This window comes from Portunus trituberculatus, chromosome 37, assembly GCF_017591435.1.
Source record: "Portunus trituberculatus isolate SZX2019 chromosome 37, ASM1759143v1, whole genome shotgun sequence".
NCBI lineage: Eukaryota > Metazoa > Arthropoda > Malacostraca > Decapoda > Portunidae > Portunus > Portunus trituberculatus.
The window spans coordinates 4,571,366-4,589,186 of record NC_059291.1 but is presented as its reverse complement, the minus strand read 5'-3'; the positions used below and the strand labels follow the sequence as shown (position 1 = coordinate 4,589,186).

The window sequence follows — 17,821 nt, the reverse complement described above, 5'->3', positions numbered from 1 at the left end:
GAGTTTAAGAGAGAGAGAGAGAGAGAGAGAGAGAGAGAGAGAGAGAGAGAGAGAGAGAGAGCATGCTGGAGATAAATAAGGAAAGACTCGCGAAAGAGTACTGGAAAGTGGAGAGAGAAAACGGAGGAGGAGCAAAAAGAAGAAGAGGAAGAAATAGGAGAAGAAGAAAAGAGGAGGAGGAGGAAGAAGAGGAGGAGGAGGAGGAGGAGGAGGAGGAGGAGTGAGTGAGTGTAAAGTTTGGGTGAAATTTTGGTAATGGGCACCACTCACACGTTCTCAATGACCTGCTCTTGTTACCTTTCCTTTATTTGAAGACTTCCTCTCCTCTTCCTCAGCCTTTACCAGAGAGAGAGAGAGAGAGAGAGAGAGAGAGAGAGAGAGAGAGCTGGTTATCGGTAAACTCTCTACAGAAGTTTGAGAAAAATATTTATATGTATTTGTATATTATTTGAATTTTGAAATGAATAAGACCTGCTGTTTAAATTTGTCTGATGGTGTGTGTGTATGTGTATGTGTGTGTGTGTGTGTGTGTGTGTGTGTGTGTGTGTGTGTGTGCAGCTTTTCACGGCCTATCTCTATCTATATCTCTTTTTTTTGTCTCTCTCTCTCTTTCTCTTCCTTTTACGCGCCATACACACACACACACACACACACACACACACACACACACACACACACACACACACACACACACACACACACAAGATAAAGCTCCCCCATTCACTTAATCCCATACACATAAAAGCAAATACACACAGGAACTCGAATCAATACACGGGAAACGGATGCAAAAGAAAATCCATACAAAGCGACGCCCTTTCTATTTTGTTTGACTAAGCGTCGTGGCAGGCCCCGCCCCGCCCATCCCCGCCCCGTCCCACCCCGCCCGCCCATCCCTACCCCACCTCGCCTCACCTCGCCCTACCCTGACCTAACCCGTACTCTCCTCTCACCACCCTCGCCTCGCTTCACCTCAACTAGTCTGAAGCCCATACACTGTCTCTACTCTTTCTCTTCCTCCTGCTATCATTACTTTTTTTTTTATTTCTACTACTACTGCTACTACTACTACTACTACTACTACTACTACTACTACTACTACTACTACTACTACTACTACTACTACTACTGCTACTACTACTACTTCTGTCCCTTCTTTTTTTTTCTTTACATTTCTTTACATTCTCTGTCCTTCTCTATCTCTTCTCTTCCTATCCCTCCGTCCGTGTCCTTTCCATTCTCACCGCGTCCCCTACACCACTACGTCCACCACCACCACCACCACGTGCAAGAGGGGTGTATATATACTCGCATTGTATATATCCTCCTCCCTATACAGACGCTTGGGAAGTGTTGCCACCCCTAAACCCCTAAACCACAGGTACGGCATCGGAAACATCGAAGTGTGCTTTTGTATGAGAGTATGGCGATTTCTCACAGCGTACTTAGGAGGAGTTGTCACCGCCGTTCGTCAGCGTCGTGTTAATCTGGCGTTCACGTTCCATCCACACTGACAAGTCGTGGAAATATTCATAAATGCTTAGAGGGGTAAATGGCAGGATTGGCAGCACTGGTCACCGCCAATAGCCAACACCCTGCGTTCATGTTTACTAACTCTTTCAAAGTTATTGTGTCCTATTGATTTCGTCTTGAGGTCCTGAGGCGGTGATGGGGGGGGTGGGAGGAGAGATGGGAGAGGGCGCTGGGTGTGTTGGGGAGGCAAGGAGTGGAGGGGAAGTGGGTAAGGGGAAGACATCATGTGCATTCAGGAGAAACATGATGAGGAGAGGAGGGAGGAAGCGAGGGAGGCAGGGGAAGAATGGAGAGTAAGGGTGAGGCAGTAGGGGGTGCGTTAAAGGTAAATGAAGAGGGAGGAGTAAGAGGACGAAAAGGAGGAGGAAAGAGAGAAAATGACACATGTGCAATAACTGTGTCTTTTAGCATGTTTTTGTTAGTCAGAGAGAGAGAGAGAGAGAGAGAGAGAGAGAGAGAGAGAGAGAGAGAATGAGGTTAGTATTTTGTAATGACATACTGGACCGAGATCTCTCACTCCTATCGTGTACATTGCAATAATTGTGCATATATTCATTCATCTGTTTATGCATTAACACATCCAGTCATGCTTTCTCCCTCATCCATTCATTCATTTCCTTGGTGATATGTAGATTACTTGGCCTTGTCGTGTGGGTACGTTCTAAATCCTTCACCTATATCACTCTTATTCATTCATGCATATAATTACTTACTTATTTATCTTATAGCATCATCATATACTGCTTACAACACCAGAGGAACAGGACTAATGCATCTAGCTATAAAGATTTCATGATTTGTATGTTATTGTGGTCGTTTATTATTTGCTGATTTATTCCTTCATTCATGTGTGTCTTTTTTCGTTTATGTATTCACGTTCTTTGTATTATGTTATGATATGCTTGTGTTTTGTCTATCTGGTATTGATTGTTAAGTTATTTCACGTTTTTTGTTGTTTTTTTTTGTTGTTGTTGTTGGTGGTGTACTCTGTGTCTCGCTAATTCATTGTTGGTCATTTTATTCAGATGCCGCAAGTGTTTAAGTAAGTTTTATGCAGAGTTACTTTTTCTTCATTTGGTAATTGATTTTTGTGAAATATTTTGATTGTTTTTAGAAAGGTAAATGTTTACAAAGGAGGAAGAGGAGGAGATAGGAAGGTGGAAAAGGACGACGAGGTGCTCTATTTTCTCCTCCTCCTCCTCCTCCTCCTCTCGATTCCCTTCTCGTTCCATTCATTCAACCTTCCTATTCCTTTCCGTGCTCCTTCCCATCTCTTCTCCTCCTATCCCTTCCTACGCAAGAGGCTCGTGGCAAGCTTAATATAGAGACTTATCACCGCTACCTTTATCCTCCTCCTCCTCCTCCTCCTCCTCCTCCTCCTCCTCCTCCTCCTCCTCCTCCTGCTGCTGCTGCTGCTGCCGCCTGCTGCTGCTGCTCGTAATGATAAATATATATCTTACAATAACAGGAAAGTAAGATATAATAGTAGGAGTGGTAGAAGTGGTTGATGTTGCTGTTACTGTTCTTGTGGTAACAATGGTAATTACGTTCACGGCTATGGTAATGATGATGTTGATAATAATAATAATAATAAAAATAATAATAATAATAATGATAATAATAATAATAATAGTAATAATAATAATAATAATAATAATAATAATAATAATAATGATAATAACAATAACAATGATGACAATAATGCTGATGATAATAATGATGATAATGATAGTAACAATGACCACAGTAAAAATTATGATAATGATGATAATGTTAACTATGATATTAATACCGATCACAACAACGGCAACAATAATAATAATATTAAGAGATACAACATTTCTCGTAAATGCGTACACACACACACACACACACACACACACACACACACACACACACACACACACACACACACACACACGAGTGGTAGCAACAGAGGCAGTTATCGATCAGCGAGAGGAGGAGGAGGAGGAGGAGGCGGAGGCGGAGGCGGAGGTGGAGGCAGCAGCAGCAGCAGCAGCAGCAGCAAGGTAGCGTCGTCACCCCTCGACCTGCATCATCTCAGACGGGCGGCGGGGCTCCTCAGACACGCCCTCGCACGCCTCGATTCTCTGCACACCCTCCGCCACGCGCCCTCACTCAACACACTCACCACCACTTACTACCTATCCAACACACTCCTGCTGCCAACACAACCACAACAACAAGTCACCTCTCACTCTTACACACGCCACATTGCACGCCCCTCCCACGCCCACGCTCTCTGTGACACTAACCTAAACAACCACGAAAAAAATAAAATAAATAAAATCACCAACTATCCATTTAAAAAGATACAAACAGGACACATTTCATTACATCACTCTCATCCTTCTCCTCTCTCTTCTCTTCTTCCTCTTCCTACCCCATCTGCAGGATGATGAGGACCCTGACGAGGACCCGAATGAGGACTCCAACTCCGCGTAATGCCTTTAAGGAGGGCGTCGCGGGCTGGCCTCAGAGGGGGAAGGGTAAATATCCTTCGCTTTGTCAGTCAGCGGCGCGTGTTATTGAGACCCTGACACCGTGTAGGAGGCGGGGCTTGGGAAGGGCGTTCAGGGTCGATGCCTACAATTATACCCACCGTGAACCTCTCTCTCTCTCTCTCTCTCTCTCTCTCTCTCTCTCTCTCTCTCTCTCTCTCTCTCTCTCTCTCTCTTCTTTTCCTCTTTGGTCCTGTCCTTTATTTTTTATGTGTTTGTGCTGTTTTTTTTTCGTTTATTCCTACTTTTTCTTTTTTTTTACTTTGTCTTATTTATGTGTGTTGTTTTTATCTTTTATTTGTTGTTTTATGAGTTGCGTATCTTCCTCATTCTCTTTCTTTTCACTGTTTGCCCCTATTACTTGTCATCTAATTATCTCTTTCTATTTATCTCTATATCTTATTTTATGTCATTTTTCTTCTTATCCTCCTTATTTTATCTATTCCTTTTACCTTTGACTCTTTTCCTCCCTTGTTTTCCTTATTCCTTCACTTTATTTTTTTTTCCTGCCATTCTTGTTCTTCTTTGCCTCTTTCTCCTCACTACTACTATTGCTCTTCCTTCCATTCCTGCAGCTGGCCCTCTCTTCTTTTACTGCGTCTCTTCTCCTTCTCCTCTGTGCCTTCTCCTTTCACTTCCCTTTGTTGACTCGTGTACTCTGTGTGTCTGTTTGCGTTCCGTGTCGTTTTATTCGTCCTCATTCCCACGTCCTCCCTCTTACTTGTCATCCTCTTCCTCCTCCTCCTCCTCCTCCTCCTCTTCCTCCTCCTTCTCTTTCAGTAAATGCTCGCCCACGTTCAGGTGAGATAGCGTGTCACAGGTGGGAAAAAGATAATCGAGTAAAAGCAGGTCGATATCACCATCAAACTGGCTAGCGGCGTCCTCCTCCTCCTCCTCCTCCTCCTCTTTGATTTATATCCATCCCATTGATAATAACCACGATTTTCTGCAATTACTGAAACGCGTCATCATCAGCAGTAACACTAACAACATGCAGTTCCTCTTCCCCTTGCCTTCCCCTTCCCTCCCCACTCGGCCCGTGCTACCTCTTCCCTCACCCTCCCCCCTCTTCCCCACCACCTCGCGCCACACGGTCAACACAGGCTATCGCAGGGCACGTGCTGACGAGAGCGAATATCGACGGTATAAATGTAGGGCGTTGCTCTGTTACGCTGATGGGGAGTAGGAGGAGGAGGAGGAGGAGGAGGAGGAGGAGAGGGGTTGGACGAGGAGTGAGGGCAGGTATAGGTGAGTGCTCTATGGTAGGGAATAGAAAGGAGAAGTAGAAAGAGGAGAAAATGGAGTAGTTTTGTATATCTACATCTGCTGCTGCTGCCACTACCACTACCACTGTCGCCATCACCGCCACTCGTTCTGTTATAGGTGTAATTTCACGGCAGAAGCGCGTCGTGCAGTGTCGTATTGATATTTTTCCGTGTGTGTGTGTGTGTGTGTGTGTGTGTGTGTGTGCGTGTGCGCTTCCATCATTGCTTCTGCTATCACCACTTCCTCCTCTGCCACCACCACTACATCCGCTTCTTCATTCTCTTTTTTTTTTTTTGTTCCCTTCCTTTCTCCTTCCTTTCCTCCTCCAACTGCTATTTTTTTTTCCTCTTTTACTTTTCCTACTTCGTATTTGCGCACATCGTAGTTAAGAAGAATTGTACGTATTTTTTTGTATTATTTTCTTCGCCCCTTTCTTCTTTTTTTATTTACTTCCTACTCATTCTTTCTCATTCTTTTCTTTCTAGACCGAAATATCTACCTTTTTATCGCTGTTTCCTTCATTTCCCTTTTCATAACCTCTTCACATTTATTTCTGTTATGATTTTGCTGACTTCTTCATTCTCACAACATCACTTTCTTTACTTTCCGACTTTCCTTGCCCTTTATGCCTTGTCTCCTTTTCTCTTCCTCTATATCGGTGTGCCTCAAGGTTGTATTTCGTCCCTCCTCTATTTACGATGTATTTGTGTTGTGTTGAGCGGACGCTGAGTGTGGTATGTGTGGTATGTGTGTTAGATGTTGTTATAGGGAAGGAGAAGTAACAGGAGAGTGAAGAAAAGGTGATGAAAGAAGAAGTTGATGGAAGGTGAAGATGAAAAGGAAGAAAAAACGAAGAACAAGAGCAAGAACAAGAAGAAAGAGGACAAGAATAAGAAGATAAATAGCAAGAATAAGAACAACATATTAAGAACAAGAGCAAGAACAAGAAGGAAAAGGGCAAGAATAACAAGAGAAAGCTCAAAAAATAAGAACAACATGTAAGGAAAAATGAAAGAAAAAAAAAACAGATACAAAAGCTTTACTAAAACAGACACTACCTAATTAATTGAGAAACTTACTTTTTAACCAAACCTAACATAACACTCCACAGCGATGACAGTAACACAACCCCAACACCACCACCATCACCATCACCATCCTCACCACACCATACTCGTACCAGTCCATCCCTCCATTACCCTCTCCTTACTTCACTATCATCTCCCGCCCTTGTCTCACTCACTCCCTCATACACACTCTCTCTCTCCTTCCCGATCACTTCCTCCCCTAAACAATTACTGCCTTATCGGATGTCGTGGCGGAAGGACGACTAAGAAGAGCAATCAGGGGAGTGTGGGGAGGCAAGGGCGGCGACACGTGTGGGGACGATGGGGGCACGTGTCACTTTGGCGGGCCCTTACCTACCGCCATGGCCACGTCTCTGTTCCTCCCTCGCCGCCGCCTTCAGGAGAGAGAGAGAGAGAGAGAGAGAGAGAGAGAGAGAGAGAGAGAGACAGTCGTTTGTAAATAATAGTATACGTAAGTAAGATATTGAAGAAGGAAAAAGGAAACAATGATAACAAATGTCGTTGAATAAGAAGAAATCCAGAAAGGAAAAAAGTAAAAGGAAGCAGAGGAAGAATGAAAAGGAAAAGACGGTGAGAGGAGATAGAGGAAATAAGGAAGATATAATAAAACAAACAATAATTAAAAGAAAAAAAAACAAGGGAAAGGAGAGGAAAAGGACAGAAGCATCAAACAGAAACTGGCTAAACTAAACTGACTGAAAACTTCCTATGACGAGAGAAGGAGGAGGAGGAGGAGGAGGAGGAGGTGGTGGGTGATGGAGTGATGGGATGGTGGCGGTAGTGGTGGCGGCGGTGGTGGCGGCGGTGGCGGCGGCGCGTGTCTACTAACAACGTTATTGTTGGGGGGACACATTAAGCCAATTAGCCAACAAAGCCAAAACTATTGCCTTAGCCACATCGACCCGCCGCCGCGCTGGAATCCTTCGTCGCCGCCTCTTGCAGGACGAAGGATACTTGTGTAGGAGAGGAGGTGGAGGAGGAGGAGGAGGAGGAGGAGGAGGAGGAGGAGGAGGAGGAGGAGGAAGAGGAGGAAGAGGAAGAGGAGTAAAGACAGTGTACTTCCGTTTGTCGTTAAGGGCGCTAATGCATTTATTCTCTCTCTCTCTCTCTCTCTCTCTCTCTCTCTCTCTCTCTCTCTCTCTCTCTCTCTCTCTCTCTCTCTCTCTCTCTCTCTCTCTCTCTCTCACTGCAGCAAACCTCCTCTCACACCTGGATGTCTTACCGATTATCAAAAATCCATGCACACCTGATGGCCCCGTGGTAATCAGCATTACTGGGCACTTGTTACTTAATGGCTCTACCTGTGGGGACTGCCAGACGGCGGGGAGAGAGAGGGAGAGGAAGAGGGAGAGGGAGAGGGAGAGGGAGACAAGGAGGGGGATATGGAATGGAGCAGCAGTGGTGAAAAAGAGATAGAGGGGGTGGTAGGAGTGCGTGCTAGAGAGAGAGAGAGAGAGAGAGAGAGACAGTGTGTGTGTACCATTGAAACACACACACACACACACACACACACACACACACACACACACACACACATACAGCACAGCACACACGCAGCACACACGCACCGCAATGCAAACAGACGCTCAAAAAGTCAACAAATAAAAGTATAGAGTCAATAAATAGGTATACAAATCTTAACTGACTCTCCTTTTGGTGCAGCTCGAGTACAATTCCTGAACCAAAACAAAGCTACGCTCCCTGTTTGCTTGCCTGCTGCTTTGCTTGCCTGCTGCCTGCTTGCTTGGCCAACGAATGAAAGGAAATGAAAAGTGGGGGAAAATATAGATGGGAAAGAATGAATTAAGTGGATTATTATAGGAAGAAGAGAAGGAATGGATGTTATGGGGGATATTTTACGTAGTGGGTTGTGTGTGTGTGTGTGAGAGAGAGAGAGAGAGAGAGAGAGAGAGAGAGAGAGAGAGAGAGAGAGAGAGAGAGAGAGAGAGAGAAGAAAATGAAGAAAACGGGTTGGTATTAGACATGAGTTAATGAGGGAAAGGTAAATACAGATGCGTCTCTCAGGTGTGTGAAGGAAAGGTGAGGGTAATATTAGGTGACCGCTCCTCCTCCTCCTCCTCCTCCTCCTCCTCCTCCTCCTCCTCCTCCTCCTCCTCCTCCTCCTCCTCCTCCTCCTCCTCCTCCTCCTCCTCCTCCTCCTCCTCCTCCTCTTGCTGTTTGGCTTTCCTTTGTATTCCTCCTCCTCCTCCTCCTCCTCCTCCTCCTCCTCCTCCTCTTTTTCTTCTTCTTCGTCTCCTCCTCTCCGTGACAAAAATATTATTAAAAAAATTCCTGTTGTTTATTGATGTTATTGTTTTTTTTCATAATTTAACCAAAAATCGAGTTATGAGAGAGAGAGAGAGAGAGAGAGAGAGAGAGAGAGAGAGAGAGAGAGAGAGAGAGAGAGAGAGAGAGAGAGAGAGAGAGAGAGAGAGAGAGAGACTACCAAACCAACCGACAACCAGATAGATAGATGGACAGAAACAGAAAAAAAAAATTAAGGCAGACACACGGATGGACAGACATAGAGAGAGAGAGAGTGAGAGAAAAGGAAAAAACTAGAAGCTGTGCAAACTATCATTAGCAGTGGGGATAATTTTTTCAAACTTAAATATAAAGTTAGTGATGATGTGTAAACGGTGGGAGTTTTATTTTTAATTGCCTTTCTTTTCTTTTTTTGGGATAGACGCGATGATGCTGAGGGAGAACGAGGCGGAAGAGCAGGAAAAGGAGGAAGAGGGGAAGATCGGGGGCGAGGACTACAGTGCATAAGGTAAAAAAAACATGGAAATAGCGTAATGATGTAAATGAAGTGAAACAATTGACTGACTGATTTGTTGACTGATTGATTGGTGATTGTTCTAAGGCTAGTACTCTCAAACACTTCTGCGCTTGATCTTCACTATTTCAAAAGGGTTTATTTAAACTTACACGTGTTTTCAATGTGTTTTTTTACGGTTCTAGCGGCAGATTGACGCGATTTTTACAATATCAAATGTAGAAACACTCTTGAAACCCCTGCTAATCAACTCTGTGGCCTTGGAAAATAGTCGTGGTGAGAGAGCAAAGCGTTTCTGAATAGGGACTTAAAACACCACAACAAATACAACAAAGGTGCAATGAACTAGCCACCTAATTCAATCGTGAGTCAATATATGCATTACTTTCACCAAACAATCACCTGAGCAATCAACGCCTCACCTGGCCAACTAACACCTCACACTGCAATTACCCAAGCTTACCTGGTGGTCACGTCACACTGCTCCGGACTGATCACCGTATTACCTGTCAGCGCGTCACCTCAACTTACTGATTAGAGTTTTACGTTCCCGAGTAACACCTAACACTTGGCTAATCTAAGCACGTCAATCGCCGACCACCGCGCCCACTCACTTTGTCATCCTCCCGTCTTTCAGTACAGCCTTCCCTTCCACTCCCCTTCTAAGCAGCTCTTCCTATGTGCCTAGCTTTCATGGGATATTACCTCTCATAACCTTACCTGGCAACCACAAACTACGTAATGTAACTTTTCCGTCACCTTTCCCGTTTTCTCTCCTCTCGTTACACTCATGGTCGTCCCTACTTATACCAGGCAAGTCTTCCACGTACCGCACCCTTCCACTGTTTCATCCACCTATTCATTCATCCATCCATCCATCCATCCATACCCCAATCCTTCCCTCCCTCCCTCCATCTCTCCCTCTCCCTCTCTCTCTCCCTTCCGCCATCACGGCAAATATTGAGCAAAAAAAACAGAAGTACCTTTGTACAAATTTTATTTCTCCGGAATCTTATTATTTCTGCGCTGTTAATTAATTCAGAATAAAGAGTATGTAATTTGCACCTGCAGCAGAATGGCTAATACCCGGACTGTTAATGTGAAATGCATAATGCAGCAGAGACGCGTTTGTTCGACAACTGATTTTATGGATTTTTTTACTCGATGGCTACACCTGTAATTACGCAGGTGATAATGAACTGCAAATAAGACACCCTCCCTCCCTCCCTCCCTCCAGCTCTCCCTCCCGCCCTCCCTCTTTCCCTCATCCCCCACACAGTACCGCACAACACTTCCCTTATCTGCTCTTCCCACCAACAATGCCTCCACTCCTTTCCCTTCTCTCATTTTTCTCGCTTCTCATCTCTCTCTCTCTCTCTCTCTCTCTCTCTCTCTCTCTCTCTCTCTCTCTCTCTCTCTCTCTCTCTCTCTCTCTCTCTCTCTCTCTCTCTCTCTCTCTCTCTCTCTCTCTCTCTCTCTCTCTCTCTCTCTCTCTCTGTGTGTGTGTGTGTGTGTGTGTGTGTGTGTGTGTGTGTGTGTGTGTGTGTGTGTGTGTGTGTGTGTGTGTGTGTGTGTGTGTGTGTGTGCACGTGCTCTCGCGTGTGTTTGTGAATGTGCCTATATTTATTCTCCCTTTCCTCCTCCTCCTCCTCCTCCTCTTTCTCTGATATCGCTGTTGCTTTTGTTTATTTATTTGTTTGACCATATGATTAGTTGAAACGTCAGTTGTTGTTGTTATTGGTGTTGTTGTTGTTGTTATTGTTGTTGTTGTTGTTGTTGTTGTTGTTGTTGTTGTTGTTGTTGTCACCGTCGTTATCGTTGTTGTTCTTGTCTTTCTTGTCTCTTGAATCATATTTCTTGATAATAGTTGACGCTGATGGTGGTTATGTGTGTGTGTGTGTGTGTGTGTGTGTGTGTGTGTGTGTGTGTGTGTGTGTGTGTGTGTGTGTGTCCGCCTGGTAACCGCTCAGAGCTACATACATAATCGCGGCGGAACAAAATAGCAACACGACTAAAGCAGTATGTAAATCAGCGTCCTCTTTCCGTAGAGTTGATTTTTTATATTTTTTTCCTTCCGTGTCGCAGCAAAAGTAATCCCGCGTTTTATTATTTAGTCGCTGTCTTCTGTAAATGATTCTTATCTTGTCCAGGCAGGAAAAAGAGAAATCATGTACTTTGTGGAACTATCATTATTGTTGTTATTATTATTATCATTATTATTATTATTATTATTATTATTATTATTATTATTATTATTATTATTATTAGTAGGGGTGATAGTAATAGCGGTAGTAGTAGTAATAATATGACTTTTTCTTCCTGTTTTATATTGTCTAAGGTTACCATTCTGCTCACATAAAATAATTCGTAGTAACAGCAGAAGTAGTAACGATAATAGCAGGAGTATCAAAACTTAAAAAAAATAAGATAAAAACAGAATGAAGAATAGTTAGAGTGACAATTATAATCACTCATTTAGGGGATCAGTAATTTTTTTTGCCTGCCTATCAGTACCGTGTATAGGCCTCGGCGCGCGTTCATCCCGCTAGCCAGTCAACCAACCAGTCACCCCGCCAACCCACCACCCACCCAGCCAGCCAGCAACCCAGCCAGCTAGCCGCCTCCGTCGCCGCCTAATTAACACAACAGTCATCATCACTCCGCCCGCTGCGCTCAAATTACATACATACAATATCACGGACAATTGGGGCGTCGCTTTTTGACAGTTCAATTTACTCCTGACTCACGCCGCTGACTATTGTGCCGCCCCGCCTCAACGCCGATACTAATAATAACGATAATAATAATAATGATGATAATGACGGTAATGCAATGCGAGGGTTAGGCACTGTCGCTGTTACCATTATTGTTATCATTATCATTATTATTATTTTTATTATTAATATTATTATTATTATTATTATTATTATTATTATTATTATTATTATTGCTGTTATTATCATTACTATCATTATTATTATCGCTATTAGTGGTCCTACAGTTCAATTTACTTCGGTTCAGCGGTTTCATGTGTTATCCGATTTTCTTCTCATACCGGCGCCGCTTGATGACTTTAGAAATGTCAAGTTAGGTTTTTTTTTCTCTTTACCGGTGTTAGGTTAGCTTAATTCATGTTCAGTTAGGTTAGAGTAGCTTTGGTTTGGATAGGTTTGGTGAGAAGGTGCGCTTTTAGGTTATCCTGACGAAGAGACAACTAAGAGGAGAGGAAGAGGAGGGGAAGCGAAGAGGGAACCAGTAGCTTAGTGTGTGCACATAATCATACTCCCACACACCACACTTAACACCGCGCTCAAGTTACTCACACACCACATCGCACACCACATACCACACAACATACCACACACCACATAACGCACATCACACACATTACCTCATACTTTGCACCGCTTAAGACACTCACCACATCACACACACACACACACACACACACACACACACACACACACACACCGCACACCGCCGATCAATAGAGCGTTGAGGGATAAAGGATCAGTAATGACTACACAGGTGGAAGCTTCAACAGGTGCAAATATTGTTTTAAATTGACGTAGTTCGGCTTAGTAACCAGGTAAATTAGACGTGCTCTCTCTCTCTCTCTCTCTCTCTCTCTCTCTCTCTCTCTCTCTCTCTCTCTCTCTCTCTCTCTCTCTCTCTCTCTCTCTCTCTCTCTCTCGTGTAGGAATTTAATCAAGGCATAAAGCGGGAGAGAAAGATTAGCATGCGGCGGTGAAAAGATAATTATAAAGTTTACTGTGAAAAAAAACCAAACGTAAATAATACACGCGGTAATGAAAAGTAAATAACAATAGTAGTTGAGAATAATAGATGTCAAAAAATAGCGTAAAGAAAAAAAAAAAAAAAAAGAAAGAAAGAGAGGCATTTCATTTATTTAGTTGAGGTTACAGTTGAAAAATTGATTGTACTATCCCAATTTTTGTTTTAGTCGTACCTTTTTTTTTTTTTTTCTTTTTGCAATCATTATTTTGTATCTTATTCATCACGGAATGTAACGTTAATTTCTTCCCGGTCAGTGTAAATATGTGTGTGTGTCTGTGTGTGTATGTGTGTGTGTGTGTGTGTATGTGTGTGAGTGTGTGTGCTTACGTGTTTGAGGTACCTAACGTGTAAAGTTATTCATGTTATTCATCTTCCTTTAGTTTAACCCGTCGCTGATAATGAATAACCTTGCCGTCGGTATTCCTTCCTCCTGCGCTCCCCCCCTGCCCGTCCCTACCCGCCCGTGCCAGTAACCCGTGCCTTCCTTCCCGCCCTTCCCATCTTCCTTGTCCCCTGGCGCGCATCCATACCCTCAACCGTCTGCTAACCCACTCCCCTGCATCTCAGCTCCCTTCCGCTATTCCTTCTTGTATTTGTCTGTATATGGCGGTGTTATTTCTTTCCTTTCTAATCAACTGTAACTTTTTTTCCCGCGAATTTTTCCATACCCTCATCTGTCTGCTAACTCACTCCCCTGCATCCCAGCCCCCTTCCTCTCCTCCTTCTTGTATTTGTCTGTATCGGCGGTGGTTTTTCTTTCTTTCTAATCAATTGTAACTTTTCCCGCTTTTTTTTTATCTACCATTATCGTTGCGGCTTTTTATCTTGTATATTTCTATTTCAGTTTCCTTATTCTTATTTCGTCTCTTTTGACATCATCGTTATATATTTTTTTTTCGCAGCGTTTCATTGCATCTCTTATCTATTACTGGTCCTTTTTCGTTGTTTTACTTATTTTTATTGTGTCATCCCTGTTCGCTTTTGCCGCGCATTCGTTTATCCTTGCCATTGACTTATCCCTTATCGTTTGCCCCTTGCCCTTCATTCATCCCGCCCCGCACTTATTGTTAAATCGCCACTCTATCCATCTCCATCCCTGGCGGTAGGTGACTCATTCCTCCACCTCCTCACCGCACATAACCCCCTCGCCGCTCTCTCCTCCCGTCTCTGTCAGTGTATGAATAATTTTGTCGCGACGTTAAGCAATATTATGACGCATGCTTTGAACGCGGGGCCACTCATGCACGGATCATTCATCGCACTATTATTCACGTGTGCTTGTTCTTGCCCCTGATCTCAACACTTGCTATCGGTGTCATTCGATATTTTTTTACAGGTGTTCTTGTTGCGTCATTATTCGTTACTGAGCGACAGAGTTGTTCTGGAGGGGATTAGATGTGTTTGTTTCTCACACTCATGCCTCGGAGGTTTTCAAAAGATGATGATGAATAAGAGCTAGGATAACTTTCTCTTCCCCCCAACGATGAAGGAAGAAGAGGATAAGGAGAATAGGATTAAGGGTAGGAATAAAAAGCATCTTGGTCACAATTAGAGAAGGTTTTCATTATAGTTTCTCCCGTGGTAGGAAGCTTTTGCTATTTTAAAATTACTTTGAGCCACACACACACACACACACACACACACACACACACACACACACACACAAAAGGCGAAGACTATTAACTCCTTGAGTGCGTCTCTCCTGGCGGGTCTATGTAATGTACACACGCGCACACATTTTTTAAAGCCCTTTGTTGCTTATGGACGGGCAAAGTACAACGTGTGGGTGAGTGTGTGTGTGTGTGTGTGTGTGTGTGTGTGTGTGTGTGTGTGTGTGTGTGTGTGTGTGTGTGTGTGTGGAGGGCGAGCACACACAAAGCACGAGAATCAATCCCGACTTAGTGTTTACCCTTTTGTAGCGAGGATCAAAGTGGTGGAGTGAGGCGACACCCTAAGTGATGTGTGTGTTGCATCACCTCCTCCACCACCACCACCACTACCTCTTCCACTTCCTTCCACTGTACCCGCCTCCTTCTCTCTATTCTTCATGTGTACCCCGCGTGTATGTGTGTGTGTGTGTGTGTGTGTGTGTGTGTGCGTGCGCGTGTCGTGTATGTGTATCCCGTCCCAGCGGCGGGAACAACGGAGCGAGCGGGTAATAATTAGGATCGCATCTCAAGTGTCTCTGTAGGAGGTGCGCCAGGGTGACACAGAGGCGCGGGCGGGATGGCGGTGTCAACAATGTCGCCGAGATGCTTCCTGAAGGCTTTTACCGACCCCTCCCCGCTAATCCCTAATTTATGCCCGATACTTCGCTTACCTCTCGTGTTATATTAACGAGGGCGACACTTGAGAATAAGAGATCACGCTATTGTCTCTCGCCTGTTTCCACACTACAAAGACGCGGGGGAAAAATTACTCTAGTCATCGGCGGAGATATTATGTTGATATGAAGAGACCCTGCACAGAGTGATGGCTTGGTCAACACTACTGCCGGAGGAGGAGGAGAAGGAGAAGGAGGAGGAGGAAGTGGTGGAGCACGAAGATGAAAATGAGGGAGCAACACAAGACGACAGAGTAAAAAGAACAGAAGCAGCACAAGGAACAGCCGGTGAGTCACGCTCATGAGGCTGAGGAAGTGGAGACGTGAAGGACAAGTGGTTGTACTCACGGAGACAGGTGCGTTGTTCATACATCGCCGCATGGGGTCCGGTGAGCGGTAGGTGGGGCTGTAGCGGCCGGTGAACGCCGCCGGTCCGTTGCTGGAAATAGGAGCCCCCAGGGGCTTAGAACTGATCATCTTGTCCGGTGAATACATGGTGCTGGGCCTTGGTAGTGTCTCTTCCGCGGTAAAAGCTGCGGCGGCGACCTGTGGGACGGGGAGGGTCGCGGCGGCGCGGCGGGCGTGTCGCTAGGCCGAGCGGACGACGGGCGGGGCGGACTACGCTACCGAGTTTCTCATAAATGACAGAATGTTTAATATTTCCAGTTACTGTCGCCACGAGTCGCCTCACACGGTAACAGCAGGTAAACAATCTAACACGGGGTGGGACTGTACAGTGAGTATGGCGACGCCCGGCTCACTCAATCTCAAGAACACGGCATATTATTGCTATCCTTCGTGCGGCGACAACGATGTCCCTTTATTTTCTAACCGACGGCAATTCCCGGAGGCAGGAGATACGAATAGACCACTCTGGCTATTAACTTCATGTCTCGGCCGCCACTTTGATCCGCAATTTTCCAGGGAAGAAATCCTCTCTATCTCCTTTACCTCTTCGGCCGGGCTGTCCCTGGCGCGGGGCTCAGCCAGCGACTGAGATGTGCAGGGTTCAGCGCCTCCCAGATCCCCTTACTGTCAGATTAGTTTTTCTCTTGGTGAAGACACGACGCGGGTGGCGGAGCTGAAGGAGGCAGGACTTGCGGCGCTCTTGAAGGGGATGATCGCTGCTGGAGGCCCTGCAGGAGGCGGCGAAGAGCGGGCAATTGGGGGCGGGCGGCGGAAGGGGCGGCTGGGTTTTCACTTGCTCCTCGGCCTGGCACTGGCGGGCACAACATGGCAGACAGCCGCCGCGCCTCACACCACCGGCATTTTGTTGGCAACTTTCCTACCGAAGTTCATGTCGCTACTTTCCGACGGTGTATTTCGGCGGCCGCGGGTTCGGGCCTTGTTTCCGAGTGGTTCCTCGATCGCTACTGTGATTGCGGTAAAATGTTAGAATGACAAAAAAGTGATTTAGATAAACGCTTAAATCTTTGTCGCATCAGATCCACCTGGAGAGACCTGTGCCGTTCACTGTCTGAGGAGCGACTCGCCTTCCACTCTGTACTGTGTGCCGGCAACCACCACTTGCGCTCCACTCACTTCCACGTTTGCAAGGAAAATGAAGCTAACGCACCAATGTTTATTGTATTTGTCTATCTATCAGACCACCTGTACCGGCCATTGGGCGTGACGTCACTTTGGGAGATGCCAGATTGCTCGTTTTTGCCAAAGATCTCCTGCTGGTGTCACAGAAGTGTCGCCCGCTGATGAGGCCCTTCATGGCCCTCGCCTCCTTCACTGGCCTCTCCCATCAACATCTCATTGAAGCATATTTGCTCTTGGAAAATTTGAATAAAAATGAAATTTTCACCAGCGAGTGGACATTCTTTTTCCAGCCTCCGCCGTGACGTCACAGGTATGGATTTCATGGGCGCGTGCGCTCTCCACTCTGAGCCAGACCCCCGCCGGGAGCTGCTCACTCTGCCGTGCGGGCCATGGCCGGGCTGCCGCCGCCCCTCGCCCGCTGATCCTTCTCTTCACGATCCCCGCTGACCCTTGGTAATGGCAGACCTGCAGGCCCCGACACCGCCAGGCAGTGCCCGTCACTACTGGGAGCATCATACGCTGCCTCATGACTATTCCCACCCCACCACTTGTTCCTTAGCTATTCCTGTAGGCCACAAAGCAGTCCAGAGTTAACACCGCAGATTTATTACCGACAGTACCTTGTCCACCTCCCCTGCAGGTAAACTGACCGCCACCACCACCTCCGCCGCCGCCGTCAGCGAGGCTTCGCGCCACGCACAGAATGCAATGTTAAAATACGAACCTGGTGAACTGCATTTGTTTATTTATTTACATAAGTAGGTATATGATATTTACGTAACAAGTAGTTCCTGGTTATTTTTGTGGCAAGAATTTTTATTTTTCACTTTTAACTTGCAAACTTCTTTTCTCGCTTTGGTCTTCCTCTCCGGCGGTTCTTGCTGTGAATATTACTTCATTCATTTAATTCCTGCAGGTGCTCCAGCTACGAAATTTTTTTTCTTTTTTTTCACATCTGATTCAT

The 17,821-nt window shown here is 45.4% G+C and overlaps 1 protein-coding gene across 4 annotated transcripts in view; it reads right to left on the bottom strand.

The window, feature by feature from the left end:
- LOC123514073 (inhibitory POU protein-like) overlaps positions 1-17,567 on the bottom strand; it is a 140,417-nt gene extending 122,850 nt beyond the window's left edge. Inside the window, exon 1 of one of the 4 annotated variants that reach the window (XM_045271671.1) lies at positions 15,658-17,567. In XM_045271671.1, coding sequence (XP_045127606.1) covers positions 15,658-15,804 — 147 coding nt within the window. In that variant the 5' untranslated portion in view covers positions 15,805-17,567. The remainder of the gene's footprint in view (positions 1-15,657) is intronic. The other 3 variants (XM_045271670.1, XM_045271673.1, XM_045271672.1) reach the window with 3 other exon arrangements.
- Between the last annotated feature and the right edge of the window lie 254 nt (positions 17,568-17,821).